Here is a 17,937-nt window from a genome sequence, read left to right on the forward strand (position 1 = left end):
GGACATGTACTAGGTATCAGCCTATTTTTTAATGAGTAGATGTGGTTGAGTTGAGTTGAGTGTCGGTTGAGCCTCTTAAGCGTCCGCACGTTCATTTTACTCCTTACATTTTTACCGCGTACCGCCATTCTTCTTACATATAAATGTTTTTGAAATGTATACACTCCCTTTTGATTTCTTTTTCATTTTAGGTCAATGTCAGTCTAATGGTCAGTATGATTTACATTATTTTAATATTCACTATCCATTTAAACAACAACATTGACAATCAATATACTTTAAATATTATACATTTAATTAAATATATTCTCCACTTATCTTTAGATGGTAAAAGTTTAATAGCTAGCTGCGTGGGATCAGCAAAATATGGACCAGCTGTCTACGTGGATTTCTATAAAATCAACCGACCATGTACTTGTATCGTGACCCCATCGTTTGTTGGAGACTTGCTAGTTGTATGAAGGAAAGTAATCGTATCGGTATGCAATACGCAAATTGTCATTAACAAAATGTTTGTTATGGGTTGTTCTTTACAATATGTTTCATCTCAGTTATTGAACGTCAACATCAATCAACCAGTGGATGTTCGAGCAGAATACTCATCACAATATACATCAGGAACATTTTTTCATTGTATAGGATTTCAACAGAACGGTATGATTGATAGTATATTACAAGATTTAAAGATATCTTAAGTTGATTGTATATCTACAATGGTGTTCTATATCATGCTATGAATGATGAATATTCTTAACTTCTTAAAATGTGCAAATTTTAAATTACATAATCAAAAAACTGAGTCATCGTGTTATTTATTATACAGAAGAAATCACCTGTCACATATTGTTATCACTTTATTCAAGTTATCTGGGTTGTATATTGATTAGTATCCGTATGTCAATGTTTTGGTATTTTTAATGAACAAAGGTAATGTAAAAAAAGCAACATTTACGTTTCTGTGTTAGAAAAATTGGTACCATTTTGACGAAAAAAAAACATTTTATTTTTCATGTATTTACAATTTTAGGTGGAATGAATGGTAATCTAAGTGTAGTATGTGGAAGTCCCCTTGCAACAGCGTCAACAACAACAACAACAACAACAACAGCAAGAGAGTCAACACTAACCATAATAGCAACAACTTCTACAGCTAGTTCACGGTTATCTTCTGTAGTTTCATCTACAGAGCCGACATCTGCATTAATCCAAAATGATGTGAATGTCACCGAGACCACTGCCACCACTATGTCAAAAGAATGTATATGTGGTCACAAAGATGAGGTTTCCGGTAATTATATACGTATCATTTTCTAAACTTTTCAAACATAAGGATAAAAAGCTAGCTTTGTCAAAGGAATGGGGTCTTTTGTCAATAAATTAATTCTAAATAAATTCATTTCGTTATCTTAGAGCTAGAGACCACATGATTTATGATAAATTTATTTTCATAATGAGTTGACTAGAGAGATTATATCTATTTGCATGCATCATGTATTTAGTAATGATTCTACTGCTCTTAGCATCTGTAAAATGAGTTTACACTTCTTTGTTTTCATTTCACAACATAGATGAGTCCCTTATATCCTTACAAATCCCTTTGGCTATTTTCGTGGTAATTTCCATTGTTTCAACAATAACGAATATGTACTTCTTTATCCACATCAAATTGAGGTAGTTTTTCATTGTTTTAATTTGATATTAACATGGCATTGCATGTTTTTCACTTCATTCAGTAACTAGATGATACCTACACATGTAGCATTCGTAAAAGCTTATATACAGTGAAAGCATATATACAATGTATTTAGATTTTTTAAAGTTAAAGTCTTGAAACTTAATTAAAAGTATTTGAAAAGTTTTATAACATGATCTGAAAAAACATGTAAGAAAAAGCATTACTTTAATAAATGCATACTAGTACTACTACTACTACTACTACATGTACTACTACTACCGCATTTGCAACTACTACTACTAATGATAATAATACTGCATGTATTTTGTTGTCATAAAACTATAAATTATTTTTTTTGTCAGGAAAAATATTGGATCTAAAACCTCGAATGTAAAAATGAGCCTTCGAACTGGAACTGTAACAACAACAGCTGAAATTTACACAGAACTTGGAAATACGGTATCCGAAAACCAGTACGATTCCCTCTCAGGCCAGGAGAACTACATGAATACGAATGTTTAATAAACGTCGTTTGTCCTTGCTGTCATGTTGTTCTGCACATTGTTTTCTTTGATTATACCATTTTATTTTTGTCAAATAAATACAGTACGCGTTTTATTTATCTGAAAGTTTTGCTGTCACCACTCTTCACACAACTTGTTTGATAATTATTTTGTTTTTCTTTGATTCACTGACAGACTAGAAAACTAGAAAAAATAAATCAGTTTTATAGACTATTTGTTTCATTAAAAAAAAAGAAATTCTTGATTCTATTATTTCAAATATTAACAGCGAAAAATGCATACAGTACTAATTTGTTTCATGTATATAAACGGTTATACTTCAACTTTTTAGAACTCTGATGAATTCGACGCTTCTCAGTCGGAATTCCCATTGGCACAAATTATGCTCCCCTTTGGCTGACTTATTTTTATATTTTTATGAAGCAGAATTTATTCAAAAGCTTGTTCAAGAAAAGAATAAGGCTCTTGCTATGACCTTTAACTCCATATTTAGATTTATTGATGATGTTTCATCCGTTAACAACAGTACTTTCACTCTTATTTTAACTCAATATATCCCGGTGATTTTGAAATAAAAGATACCATAGATTCCAACACTTATTTTATACTTGGATATTTTACTAGAAAAAGACGTAAATGGTAACCTTACAACAAAACTCAAAGATGAACGTGATGATTTAAATTTTTCTATTGTCAACTACCCTTATTTATGTATACGTAGCAATATACCATCATCACCTGCTTATGGGGTTTATGTCTCTCAGCTTATTCGTTATGCAAGAGCATGCTCTACAATGAACAGTTTATTAAACGAGGCAAGCTACTTACAAACAAAATGTTGAAAAGTCAGTAGTGAAGTTGTAAGCAAGATACAGGGCTCATAATTCTTTGTCGTGTAAAACAAGGCTCGTGCCCTGCTTTTGTTTACATTAGTTCAATACACCAGTACAAGTTCTTTTTCAAGCTGAATTGTTCATCTTATTATTGATTTTAAGCATTAAGAGACAAAATAATCCTAATTTTATCTGATGATTTTCTCTGTTTTTGACTGCGACGTATGATACTTTTTTTATGAGAATAAAATCACAATCCTGGGTGTTATATTGTCTCATATTCGTAATAATACGATGTCTTTTTAATTTTCGATTGATGTTGTTTTTGGGGGAGTGAAAAGGCCAGAGCATAAATTTTTCAACATGCACATGTTCAGCTTCGATGGAAACAAATTATCTTGCCACACTGGATTGGCTTGGGGTTTTTATGGTATTTGTATCGTTTAATACCTTTTAATTTACTTTAATTTACCATGTCTCTTATATCATAATGCGTTTGCATATCACTTTATACGATGCATATAGTTTTTTCTATTTGTATAAATAAGACTACACTTGGATAACATTATTTTCATAACTTATCACCCGTACAGACGTATTTCATTTCTATCCAACGAAGACGCATTTTTAACTCTTATCCAGGCGAGCTTTACTGCTTTGGAAGTCTTCAATGCTCGTACAAATTATTGAGCATTAATCATTTTGATATTAATTAAAATATGTCGAAAATTAAGTAAAATATAATTTTCTGTCCGAGTACTCTCAGTACTTTGATGAATTTCTTTATTGACTGCTAGCTTCTACGGGCTTAGTGGCTGTTGTGAGTGGCTGCTAGCTTCAGCCTGGTGATTTTTTTCTTCAAGTTATCCAAACCAAGACATTTATAAAGAGTTTTTTCTAAATGTTAGCGAATCAGTGCCATGGAAGGATTACACAGCAAATTCACAGGAACTTTAAATGTGTGTAATCTAAATACACGCATGACTGATCTCGTATGAAAACAAACACATTCTAAATTTAAACTTGTAAAACCGGTACTGTTTTCAACTTCCTGGTGTATGTGATTTGATTCAATGTAAAAATGAAGGGTCCATTGTGGATGTTTGTGATCAGTATATTTTTTACCACAACGAATGGTAAGTTGAAATTGTTTTTTTAAGAGCTAAATAATACCCATGATATGAAATAATGCTTCCAGTGGTTTTTTACAGGACCTCTTCTCATATTTAAGTGATTTAATTTCAAGCACTAGGTTTGATGATCAGAAAAAAATAACTGATATATATTCCGTGTCACAATATGCATGATTGTATCATGCATATAATACTTAGTGGTAACGATAGTACCGAGAGCTAAATCAGTTCTGTATACATATAAAAATATAGGGTCGCCCTTCAGCTTAGCCGTTTAAAACAAGATTCATATGTTGCCTTTGTCCACGAGGGGAAATAAACAAGCATTTTGAGAGTATTACATAAGCAATACACGTCCCCTACCGGTTTGTATTGTTCTATGAAAACTTCGAAGCATTCAACTATTTCAGAACTGTTATAAACGAGATGTTACATGTATGTTTAATAAGAGATAAAAGAACAGAGGAAATTCAAACTATATAATTGATATTGAAATTAAATACAAAGTTGTTAAAATAATGCTCTTACTAATAAAACAATGTACTGTTATGCACAGTATCATTTCTCACCATCTTCTGTACCCCGAATCAAACCAAACAGTTAAGCAGCCCATCCCGATAACGAACCCGATTGTTATAATACAAAAAACAACAACTGCCGATCATATTTACAACACAATACTTGACACTATTTACAGAAATTATTTGTTTGTTAGAAATGATAAAAGTAATGGTACAATTCAAGTAACGCACGATATTATCACATACCAGATACTGGCATCATCTACTTAATACACACCGAATTCGATAACGAACAACATTAAAACAATTGTAATACAAAAAAATATTGTTCTCGAATGTATATCGACCAAACGCTACATATGCAAATCCCACCCCAAAACAGCCGACAAAAGCGTACTGTACCGTGCAATATATAAGGGTGCACATAATTATACTGCCACATATACTTCCATATACTGCTTATTGACATTGAATTAATTTTGTCGATGAATACGGACGGAGATTATCGCTGACCAGATAAGTTCAATGTTTTGCTAGATTTTTTTTTACACGGGATTAGATAACACATACTAAAACCAAACGCTGTTGTTTTTATTAAAACCATTACAAAAATGTTTTAATCTAATTTCCGATCTTAATTATAAAGTTTTTAACCTAAATCATTTCTTTGGTTTTCGACTAAACTTGCATCGCCGATTTGTAAAATATTAATGCTCACACAATTCGTGGCATCGCTATTTTGATTATTTTTATGAAATGTTTTATACATTGTGTACATACACGACTTTAAATAGCTTGAAGTGATTCTCTGGAGCGAGAGAATAGAAGAGAGAGAGAGAGTGAGAGAGAGAGAGAGATTATTTTAATTTAAGTTTTATCACTGAACTTTATTATTTCTCTTTAAGTATCTATAGTCGGTCATTTGACCGGGACTTTATTTCTGGACTCCACGTGCTTGTCTGTCAGTCAGTTTAAATATAACAGTACAGATTACGCCATGCGCCGCGCGCGACTTGGCCCCTCTTACATAGCTAAACAAATTATCGAATGAAAACGTTTTAGTTTTATGTTTTCTTAAATCCATATTTAAAAGAGAGTTCCTAATTGAAATTATTCATTAATAATTTTCTTCTGACTTCATGATTATAACTCATATACTGGTCTCTTTTCCTCGCTTTTTTTTTTTGTTGTTTATACATTTATCACTTCTAACATTCATTTGTTGATTACTGGGTATTTTTCCGTGACTTGTTTACAAGAAGTTTAAATTGTGAGTAAATAGTTAAATGAAATAAAAACAGTTTGGCCAGCATTTGCAAAACGTCAGCTAAATCGCATGCGTACAGTGAAGAGCGGACACTTGTCTTACAACATGATACAATGTAAGTATCGTCATTAAAAGCTTTTTACTTATTGTGAGGATCTGGTTGTTGAAATGTGTTAAATGTAAATGTATAGTTTAATGGAATAACAAAATCGAAAGGTCATATTTAGATTATGCACGCGATGTTATTTTAGGTTGGAGAAGCGATTTGCGTGTAGGTGTGATCTGTGTATACGAACAAGTATAGAAAATCAGAACCAATATTCAAAGAAATAAAAATCTGTGTCGAAATATTTTATAACAATTGATATAAAGATTCATAAACTGAATTTCATTGTTCATCGTATCATTAATTGCTTGTATTTTTACATCGTCTATTCACCAGGCGAATTTGATCGGCAATAGTACTACCACGCAATGAAGAATGATCATAAGAACTATGAATAAAGAAATTACCCGCGTTAGCTGGTTATGTAAACAACATTTCTGCAATGATCGCTACCTTCATAACCCGCATGAATCATCAAACAAAGCATTGTTTTGCGCATATTAATATCTTTCTTTTTATTAATTAAAGCTATACACGCTATAATTTGCGTCAATTTTGAATAAAGGGGAAAATGTATGTGTTTGATTACTAATGAAAGTTATCTTTATGCTGTTAATTATAACGCTCAATTCGATCACGTAACAAATATATCAAATATAAAAAAATATTTAATTTCCTCCCAGGAAAGTAATGCCTCCTCGTGAATATCAATCTATCACGTGAAATTGACAGCTAAATTTAGTCTATCATACCGAAACTGGTGAAGGGTCAACATCTTCATAATTGTGATAGTTTCACAAAGGAAGGGATATTTTCAGTAAAGCATAAATTTGTCCGATATACGAGTACAAACAAAAGAAAAAAATACAAGCCTGTGAGTAGATATGAATACTTCCTTTATAAAAAATGACGTCGACCTGTGTGTTTCCCCTATGTGCTATTTATAGATCCTATACATGTACGTGTTAATGCAGAAGTAAGGGTATCGTGAATGACAAACGTATTTTACTCATTATTCATGTATGTATTTCAAATTAACAACTGTCAAGCATCAATATTCATGAAAAGGTATATTTTCCTGGCAGGAAAATATACAATTAAAAATATATATCTTTGTAACGAGATGGAATTCACCATTGTAATTTACAGATTAAGGATAACTTTTATAAGTAGAAAAACACATGCGGTTTCACTGTCATTCAAAATTGACGTAAATTATAGCGTGTAAAGCTTTCAGAAATTGATTATGAGGAGTAAGTTAAATTCACTTAATTACTTTTAATGTACATAAGTACGTTAGCTTAAAGAATCAGCCAAAACGTCTCCTGTGAGAGTTTGTCTTCCATCATTATGATTATTTCGTGCATTCCGTGATTTTTTTAGGTCACTGTAGGTATCGATAAAGAGGGTGTGTCAATTTCAGTTCTGTCAATCTAAGCCGCTGTAGATTTCGGCGAATCGATAAACGGGGCGTGTAGATTTCAGTCTGGCTGTTTTTAAAGAGTTATGAATTAACTCTAAGTTTCCGTAAGAAAAAAGGGGATACATATAAATATAAAGCTATCTAAGGACTGATGCTATCTGCGTGCCTATGAAGTAACGAATTGAACAAATTCATTTTTTCTTCACAAATTATGATAGATGATAATCAATTTTTCATAACTACACTTAGTACGTTACAATAATTAACTGTATTTAAGAATATTCGAGAAAGATTACATTGTCAATTATTTCTTATATAACGAGAAAAGATCTCGTTATTACGAGTTAATTAGCTCGTTATTACGAGAGAAGATCTCGTAATTACGGGAAAAGATCTTGTTATTACGAGAAAAGATTTATATAAATTCGTGTGTTTCTGAAAAGACCTTTAATTCGTCTGGTTCACCTTTCAGTCTATCTTTTTTCTTCTCAGAAAGGTTAATTCAATGTTTATTAATTTTTAAATAACAACGGCCATAGTTCATTAAAGGAAGTGAACATGAAAAAATTATAAAGGGATTAAATTTGTCTGTTTGGTGTGTATTATGATACCTGAAAACCATTTAGACACAGCTTTCCTCAGTAAGAAGATATACCACTTAGAATAACTAATTCTTGCAATCCACGAATCTGCCATATAGTTAAAATCATTACCTCCCTTCTGGGCTATCTCTAAGCATCTAAGAGAGGGCAGCACCAATGCTGATGTCAGTGAGACACATTGCATTTTTACACACGTTTAGTAACAGAGATAAAATGCTATCATCAAAATGTGAATTAAAACTTGAAATGGTGTAAAGAGTTGTCATTTTGAAACGGGGTTTATGGAGAAAGATTTTGGATCCCAGAATGATGCATTTAAATAAAAAGAAAGGTTAAGAAACGCCAGAAGAAAACGAAGTTACAATTTTATATATTATTTGAAATCTACAAACAACATTTTATTTATGTAAACACTGTTGCCTCATCATCGTACAAACATCTGGAATGCAATGGTCTCATATTTCACAAATGATTAATTCATTTTTTTTGCACAAATCATATAAAGTAACCTATGGTTCATTTATAGAAATGTACTAAATCATTGCTATCACAGTGATCTTTTTAATTTGCTGTTTATTTCTCAAATAGCAAAGGAATCCATTTCAGACAGAGAAATCCCCCCCCCCCCCATTTCAACCAATTTTATCGTATCAAATCAAATCTTAAAACACATTATACAGAGGATGTCTATCATATTTATCTTGATAAAAGATTTCAGAATTCAATAGCTGATTATTTACTAACATGGGGAAGTTACCGCAATTTTGCAAACAAATGGAAATAATGTCGGTTTTTGCCTTTGAAACTGGTAAAGTGCATGTCTCCTCAAGTACGATGTTTATATCTGTTTTTGTTCATATAATTATACATATAGTTTAAAATGATAGTTGAGCTAGCATGCCCTCGATTTACCGTCGAAAAATATACATACTTTGCTCCAAAACAATAATCTATCAAAATATGACCATGACGTCATTTCTGCATAATGAAGCCATGAAGTGATGATAATCTTTCACATACTCATTTTCAATATGTTCCAATTTTATTAATCTAATTTTAAAAGCTCTCTATAGAACTTCAATTGGGGGGGGGGGGGGGTGGGCGAAAAATTCAATACCGCATGTATTTTTTTAATAGTTCATTATTTATAAACGTAACGGATATTATGATCCATATTACGACTCCAATATTAGCCAGAGGGCTGATATTTTTTCCAGAGGGCAGATATTGGTCGAGGGTTGATATTTGATGTGATACAGGTTTTGACAAGTATTTTTGTTTTTACGACTTTAGTCATTGCAATGGGGTAATCAGGATATGTTACGGACCGGTATATCTGTATTCGGTGCAGAAACTGCTGCACAACAACGCGTATTTTGGAATTTATTGATGATTGTTGACTTCAAAGTTGGTAAAATGGTAGGCAAACCCGGGTCGACATTATCCGAGTATGTGGACTTATTTTAGAAGAAACTTAATATTTCATATGAATTTCCGAATGAACAAAACGGACACCGTTTAAACAGTTTCCAGGTTTTTACAAAACTTGTTACGGGGGTAAAGGCATTATCGCTATTCTTCAGAAAATGTTACAGCGGAAAACCATTCTGATTTGTAGCTATTTATTGTTTTGAATAAAGATGAAAAGAGTGGGTGGGCCTTAGTAGACTAGAGTGATATGCCTGTCAATACATTGACTTTAATAGGTCTTTAACATGTCATGTGACAACATTTTCTTATTCATCAATCAAGTGAGTATGGTGTTAAAGTCACACGAGTTTACGCCAGGTAAACAACAAGCGTTTATAATGGGGAGGACAAAATAAATTTTTTAATGTTTTTAATTTGAGCACATTGAGGCACAATTGTATTCTTCACATCTAATTGATTTTTTAAAATATAATATAATAACTATAATAGTAATTTTTTTTTAAACACAATAACTTGTAAGAATTTGAGAAAGGAAATGTACATATATGCTCTCAGATATTTTGATCGCTTTATAAAGTGGGGGAAGGGGGAGGGGCAGAACGAAAATATTGGGAATTGGAAGTTAACAGTGTACCCTTACCAAATCTTTAGTATATCTTGCTTAGGATTTTTTTTTTTAGTAAAATGGTATTCCATAAAGATACAATGTCAAAGATTACGTGTATGCAAATATAAGACTTCAGTATAAAATTCGAATACTTTACAATATTTATTTTTTGTTTTTCTACCGAGGGGCCATATGGTACAATATCTTTGAACGCCCATATCAACAATTAACGAACAGCTTGTGCAGAAACTCCAGGGAAGTTTATCAGAGATGGGATAAAAGACAGAGAGTGATTTGTTAAAAATACTGTAAACGTACTACATTTGTCTGTGCATTCTATTTAGCGCTTTTGGCGGAATGCGACTTCCGCTAAATCAAGTACATCGCGCGCTAAATGTCATGCATGTAGGTATAAGAATAGTCACATTCAAGAATACGCTAATTCAAATCCATGCCAACTTGTTCTAAAACTAATTTCCGCAAAATATCGTACATGCCAACTATAATACGTTTACAGTAATTATTCATCACGTGATTTTTTTTTATTGTTTCTTTGATATTCTCTATAAGTATATGATAATTATAAGAATTATTACAAGGCAATTTTTATCTCGCATCCAATATTAGCTCTCGGTCGCTGTATATCATCCTTCGAGCCTGACGGCTTTGGAGCTGATATACAGCAACCTCGGGCTAACATAGGATGCGAAATAAAACTTGCCTTGTAATTATATTAATCTATATAAATAACACCGTGTGTCCGTACGCCACGTGACATCATAATTAAAAATGACGTTGTTTTAGAGGGATGAATGACGTAGAACGAATAAGTAACAAAATACTTTAGTTGAAAAGTGTAGAGTTGTAGATGTAAATAACTTTTTTTCATGAATTGAGAAAAATATATGTTCGAAATGGAAGGTATGTTTGTTAATCTTCAAGGAACTGGTTTCCATGCGTAAATTTGTTGACGTCTTGCAGTAAATGTGTTGTGCGGGTTACAATAATAATTTTTACCGAAAAGATTTAAGGTCAAGATATAGTAAATGGAAGGTGCCTACAGGTTTATAAAACTAAAGATATAAATTGTTTTAATGATGCTTCAAAATAATGAAAAATGAAAAAAATGAAAAATCATGTTTTAAACTGTCTCTCTCAATGAAATATAAAGGAAAAAAGGAACTAATTTCGGAGTTTTGTCCATTTTTGACTCATAAAATATACCTACAATGCCTACAGTCTCTCCAAAAACGGAATTAAACAAGCTCTTGACTTCCTCTGTAAAATGATGTCAAATCGAATATGGATATCGGGATTACTTTTCCAATAATTTAACATAGAACATCCATAAATTGTTCAATGTTCTATGTAATTCCTTTAAAGCCGTAAAGTACTGGAAAAAAATCTTCAAATCAATTATGATGTCATTATGGTTTAAGCACCTAAAAGACACTCTGGAATCATTTACTAGATCTTGGCCTTAACAAAGGACCTGGTAAAACATGTGTTAGAACGAATCTGACATTATTTACGTTGGTTATTATGATTTTTTTCCTCGCAAAGGTTCGGGGATGAAACACACAACTCGTTGGATAAATATCATAATTAACAATTTAAATGGTGAGAGATCCTATATGTATATAATACTTTATTTTAAAATTGTTTATGTTTACAGGTTTACATAATATGATCTCAAACTGATGTCAAATCTTGTATAAATATATTGATGGTGAAAACTAGATTTATTAAATCACATTCATTTTTTTTCCTTAAGGACAATGCCCACGAAATGGTGAGTACCACAACTATTTATTAGACAGAATTGTTTTATCTTCAATTAATAATGAGTAATTTATTCGTACACTGAATGCTTCCAACTTTTTTTTCCAGAGGAAAATAGTTCAGTTACTAGTTGTGACGGATCAACGAAGTATGGATCATATATCAGCATTGACTCCTATAAAATCAACCGTCCATGTACCTGCACTTTGACCTCATCGTTTGTTGGTACTTTACTTATGTTATCGAAAACAGCGGTCGAATTTGGATGCAAAACTCAAGTTATCGTTAAAAACGAAATTGTATTTGGCTGCCGTCTTGAGAAGTTGTCATCACAATCAGTAGACGTCATAGTCAGTCAAAATGTGAATATACAAATAGCATACATCCTACCTTATTCATCAGGAGAGTTCTATCATTGTATTGGATTTCAACAAAATGGTATATATTTATCTTTGTATCAGTTACCGCATTTCAAAAGTCTTCTTTGACTGAAGCAGTAATATATAAATGAAAGAATGAAATAACTTAAAGTTTAAAACTTTTTCTCGTATGATGAACCTACATGTACAAGTGTTTGACTTCAATATATCAAGTTGTTCCAATTAAAAAATGCATGTTCATGTGCATGTAGTCAAACATGATTGTTAAGAATATTCCTTTTTTCATTTTGGGTTTGTTTGTTTTGTTTTGTTGTTTTGTTTTTTTGTTGTTGTTTTTTTTTTGGGGGGGGGGGTGGGGGGGGGGGGGTTGGAAAGGATTTTCATTTTAACGTCCGACATTTTGCCTCTTTGACTTCAAATGAATTTTCACTAATATAGCTAATAGTATTGATACATAGTTTAAACCCCCAACCAAGGAGTATTCAAGTAAAGTTTTGATGCAAAAGTTGCCTTTTTATAATAAAAAGCGTATTTCAGCTGTATATATTTGCACTAAGTGATACTACGAAAAATAAAACAATTCGCATAATAACAGTACATGTATATTGTTACCATAAAAGTATAAAGAACATAAAAAATCAAATTTTTACGAAATGACGCATTTCATTTTTTTTTTTTTTGGATTAGTCAAACATTTGATTCATATCCAAATTCCTAAGTATACGAATTCTTTTTATCAGTTTTTAATGAAATATATTATTGCAAATTATCTTTTGATAACCTGTAAATTGACTTAAAGCTGTCAAAGCATGTCCACACTTTACTACTTTTTTGCATTTCGAAATAGTTTATCGATAATAAAAGTAAGTTTTTGATTATTCTCATCAAATTGCTATCGGATAAAATGTGTTGAAATATAAGAAGTGTAGGCAGTAATTCTGATGCAGGTGTTTCATAGTTTATTGACAAGTAATGTTCATGTATAAGTAAAGTTCTTTCAAAAGAATAAGTGTTGATATTATCATTTAAAAAGTTGTATGATTTCCTCAGAATTATTTGTGCGTACGTTGTTTTAAGCTGAAGAACGTTTTATTCTCATACAATGTCATTTTTAAGGCGTCGAGCTAATGCTCGGCAGCCTTCTAGCGATCGTCTGGATTGGCAATCGTCCAAATATTCATGCTCTGCACCGCCTTTTAAATGCGCTTAAGAAATAAGTTCCTTAAAGTATTAAACGTATTACAAGATTTTTATTCCATTTATTCAACTAAATTGTGTACAAAAAACCCAACTTTGCCTCCCTGGTTATCGACTACTCATTGCATAAGACTTCGTATGAATTAGCTTAATCAAGAAATGGCGAATGAATAAGGTGTAAAAATTCACTAAGTATTATTTAAGTTCATCGATTACATTTTAATTGTAGACCGTGCCCGATAGAAATAAAATTTGATATGTAAATTTATTTGTTATCGGGCACGGCCTTCAAAATAAATGTAAGCGATAAACGTATCTAGTGATTTTGTTGCAATAAATGAACACGATAATGCAGTTGGTTTAGTCGAGCATTTTAGATAGCACGTGTTGTGAATTTGTTTGTAAACAATCGCACCAAAGGTAATCTTGTTTCAAACGGGAATCATGCTGATTCAAAACGGGCGAACGTAAGATCAAGATCTATGACATCGATCGCTGATAAAATCAAAAAAAACTCAATTTTTTGGTTGGTTTGTTTAATTAAATTAAATCCTTGTTTTTATATTTAATGATACTTAAAGAGGCGAGAAAAGGTTCACAAATAGATGATGCAGCAAAACTGACGTCTATGTTGTTGTGAGACATGTGCTTTGACAACACATAATTACCATTTCAATGTAATATTGAAAACTAAGTTTACCTCAAATTCGCACAGCCGATTACAAAATAATGACCTACACATCAAACATTTCAAGCAACCGACAGTACAACGCTAATAGTTAGCTAGTCAGTAGACATTATTCATAATGTATTGGTATATATTTTTTGTTCCACGCTTTAAGAAACGGCAATTTAGGAATAAATTAGAAACAAGAACAATTCGTAGTAATAACAATTCAATAGACATGTGACATGTTTAACAATTCAAATTAAATAGACCTTTCTTTTTTTATTGTAATACCCTTTTAAAGTGATTTATTGATATTGTTCTTATTTCACTTTATGTACCGCGTTTAAGCAACAGCCATGCCAAGGTTATCTTGCAAAATTAACGATACCCTAAAGGCTTGTTTTGGGTTTTTTTATCATAAATAATTTCTCTTCCTGTGTTTTCAGGTGGATCGAATGGCAATTTTAGTGTGATGTGTGGATATCCATCAGATACAGCAACAACAACAACCTCACCAACAACAATTTTCACAACCACTTTAAATTCAACACAGTTGTCACATGCATCGTCTCCTATTCCATCATCAAGGGAATCTTCATCTGTAGTAAACACCATCAAGAAAACAGATGTCACCCTATCCTCAAGCACGATAAATGTCAGTTATGATTCCTTGTCGATTGAGACAACGCAAGATGCTCCGGAAATGTTATGTAAATATACATCTAATCGGTGTTTCTTTGTAACGAATTTACATAGGTTTTCACTATTTTGGGGGGAACACTAAAACATAAAACTTATTTGTTTATAAATTAAAAATTAATTCATAAGGCACCAGTTTATAACTAAATTTAATATTAGCAACAACGCGCTATTATGACAACGATGTGCATTTGCATGTATTATAAGACTAAGAAAAAAATACGGACGAAATTATACATGTCTGATCGTTTAATTATTTAAAGAGGCTTGCTCCTTAGGTGTTGGGTCACGTATCGTCGGAAAATTCTGCATCACATATTTATGTTAGTAGTATATTTATATTTTACTGTACCAAATAAACTATATTGAATAAAAAAAAATTTAAATTACATTTTTACAGAATTTAGTGAGGGACTATATTTTGTGGCGGAAGGTTTTCAAGAAGAAAATAGACAATTTTCATAATTCAATAGTTTTAGAGTACACAGTTACTTTAGCTTCCTGATTGTTTGTGCAAACCAAACTTCTGGATAGTGTATAACGATATATTCGTTTTGTTCTATAAACATATCTAAACAATATGTTGATATTTCTTTGGATATATTTCGGCATATTAAGCTTAGATTTCATAGAAGTTATGAAAAAATAAACTCCAATTTTGGCCTAAAATTAGCTTTTTTCAAGCTATATCTCAAATTTTTAAGATGTGACCCCTACTTGTTTTACTTTTAAATGATACATCAAATGTATGTTTATTTGTATGCAAAGTGTTGGACAGATGACATAACTATACTTTTTTTACTTGCGTTATAATTTGAATATATCAAACATTTGTAACATCTGTTGTTGTGTTCATTATGTACTGGCCTTTGAAGCCACCAGTAAAGCAAGAGATTTCAAACTTTGACTTAACTTTACTTTTATAGTCAATACATGTGTTTAAATTCATACTGTATTAAAATCATTACTAAATAATAGTTCAAACTGTATATATTTGTTTGATTTCTTCAAACTATAAATTTCTATGTCAAATTTAAGCAAAAAATTCAGGAAAATTATCATTTCTGTTTGAGGTCCTATATTTTAATAAAATGTCATGTGACATGGGTCACAAAATTAATACAATGAACATTTTAGGTCCCCATCTTTATATCAAAAACGTTTTCTGATAAATGACATTACTATTATTTCAGGTCCCAACCTCCTTAAATTTCATTGTTTTAACCCACCTTAACCCACCCATCTTTTTATGGTGTTTCATACGATAAGCAACTGTGATTTCTGAGATGTTATTTATCATATGAAAAATTTTATAGGATATTTAAATGAAGAAACCAAAACTAAAGACACGTTTTCTTTCCTTTTCAGATATCATCGCTGGTTCTGCTGGTGGAGGTGCAATCATACTTGCACTTATTATTTTCATTTTAGTATTGATAAAAAGGTCTGTATTTTTATAGTCGATTCACTTAAAAAAACCAAATTATTTAGAATTCTTTAGGTTATTACAAAAGAGTACTTATCTTAAAAATTGAAAACTTTGTTCACCCAAAAAGATTATGAATGGTATCAGAAGTAAGTTAATTTTTCAGAACGAGGAGTACAAGAAACAAAAATGGATCCACTGAAGCGGACATGGCGCGTACAAATGAAGTTTTTGACAGCAACCCTGAATTGCCTGACAACCCATTATATCTCACTTCACAACCTATGGACGAATTAGGGTACAGTTCAGATCAGGAAAGGCAACTTGGTTTACCGCCCACGGAATCAAAAAATAAGACAAAAATTAACTCAGACTATGACGTTCCTCCTAACAATAAACCTATAGATCAAAGTGGGTCTTCAATGCCGGTCTACGCTGTTCCAAAAAGGAGTAAGGACCGTACACCTGAGATTAGTTCTGTCAATGTTTATGCGGAGGTATGTAAACCAAACAGAAGCACTGCAAAGGATCCGGTAAGAAAACGTAATGAAGATGGTCTTTTGTACATGGAAGTTGAACAAGACACTGCTGTCACAAAACAAACAAACACCAATGACAAAAATGAAATCACTGAAGGTGTCTGTTATGCCCAAATTAAGCATACTTAAGGAAAGTACATTTTATGACATTGTATATTGTAGTGTTACATTTTTCGTTTCTACTCTTAGTATCTGCAGCTTTGTTGTCTCTGGATCATACAATTATGTATTTATGTATACTCACTATCAGTTGTAATCTTTATTGATGTAGTGATCTTCTATGATAAACTGAAATAAGAAATGCAACACAATTAATTACCAGTCGTAGTTCTTGTATTAACAAACACAATAGTCTTGTATGTAAACATTTGCACGCAAGTATACATATATTTTAATATTTATCGAAGCACATGTATTATTGGATTTTCTCGATAATATTATTGTATATTTTTCATGTTTTTCTTAAGCTTTGTCTCTTAAGGTTATACATGTATGTAAAAAAAAAACTCTTCTTTAATGCAGTGTCTACTTGACACATTAGAATGTATTAATAATAGCCAATAAATACATATTTTTCACGATTAATTATGTTTGTATGAATTATCAATATTATTTGTCACAACATTCAAAAACATCAAATATTTGAAAATGATAAGACATAATAAAGATAACTAAAAGCAATACCATCTATTATGTAAAGTCGGCATTAGTAAAGGTACAGTGACTAAATATTAATATTCAAAAAACGACGATAAGCATCAATGATCAATATGTTTTTTAGGATGTTATAAAAATGTTGAAAATTTAAAAGAAAATGAGGTGTAATTTACAGCTTTGCATAATATGCAACCTTTATTTCCGTTCGATACATTATAAGGTTGTAGGAAGTCAATATCATTTAACAAAATAAACATAAAACGATGTGTGTTAAACTATATAAAAAAAAATGCCGAAATAAATAGATATGGGAAATGTACAAAATACCCAAGACTGGTAAAACTGTGATGTCGACAATATGCCTGTTAATGTTCTGAAATGTTGTGAATTAGGATAATTTTTTTATTATATTGCGTTGTGTCGTCAATTGACCTAGTTTCAACTAATAAATAAAAGTCAACAACG

General features: G+C 31.5%; 1 protein-coding gene and 1 long non-coding RNA gene across 2 annotated transcripts; both read left to right on the forward strand.

The window, feature by feature from the left end:
* The first annotated feature begins 100 nt into the window (after window positions 1-100).
* Window positions 101-1,672, forward strand: LOC136271855 (uncharacterized). Its single transcript, XR_010709850.1, has 3 exons — window positions 101-654; window positions 1,028-1,288; window positions 1,569-1,672. It is a non-coding gene; the product is annotated as an uncharacterized lncRNA (long non-coding RNA).
* Window positions 1,673-4,055: 2,383 nt separating this feature from the next.
* Window positions 4,056-17,396, forward strand: LOC105340441 (uncharacterized). The gene is made up of 6 exons (XM_066071257.1): window positions 4,056-4,168; window positions 11,897-11,914; window positions 12,013-12,342; window positions 14,598-14,861; window positions 16,219-16,294; window positions 16,443-17,396. Exons 1-6 carry the CDS (start codon window positions 4,114-4,116, stop codon window positions 16,942-16,944), a joined length of 1,245 nt encoding a protein of 414 aa, XP_065927329.1. The 5' UTR covers window positions 4,056-4,113; the 3' UTR covers window positions 16,945-17,396.
* The last annotated feature ends 541 nt before the right edge of the window (window positions 17,397-17,937 follow it).

The sequence above is a fragment of the Magallana gigas genome, chromosome 9 (assembly GCF_963853765.1).
Source record: "Magallana gigas chromosome 9, xbMagGiga1.1, whole genome shotgun sequence".
NCBI lineage: Eukaryota > Metazoa > Mollusca > Bivalvia > Ostreida > Ostreidae > Magallana > Magallana gigas.

Coding starts and splice junctions, on each gene's coding strand:
- LOC105340441 (XM_066071257.1), top strand. CDS start 4,114: ATGAAGGGTCCATTGTGGATGTTTGTGATCAGTATATTTTTTACCACA. Junction 12,343..14,597: donor TATTGGATTTCAACAAAATG/GTATATATTTAT, acceptor CTGTGTTTTCAG/GTGGATCGAATGGCAATTTT. Junction 14,862..16,218: donor AGATGCTCCGGAAATGTTAT/GTAAATATACAT, acceptor TTTCCTTTTCAG/ATATCATCGCTGGTTCTGCT.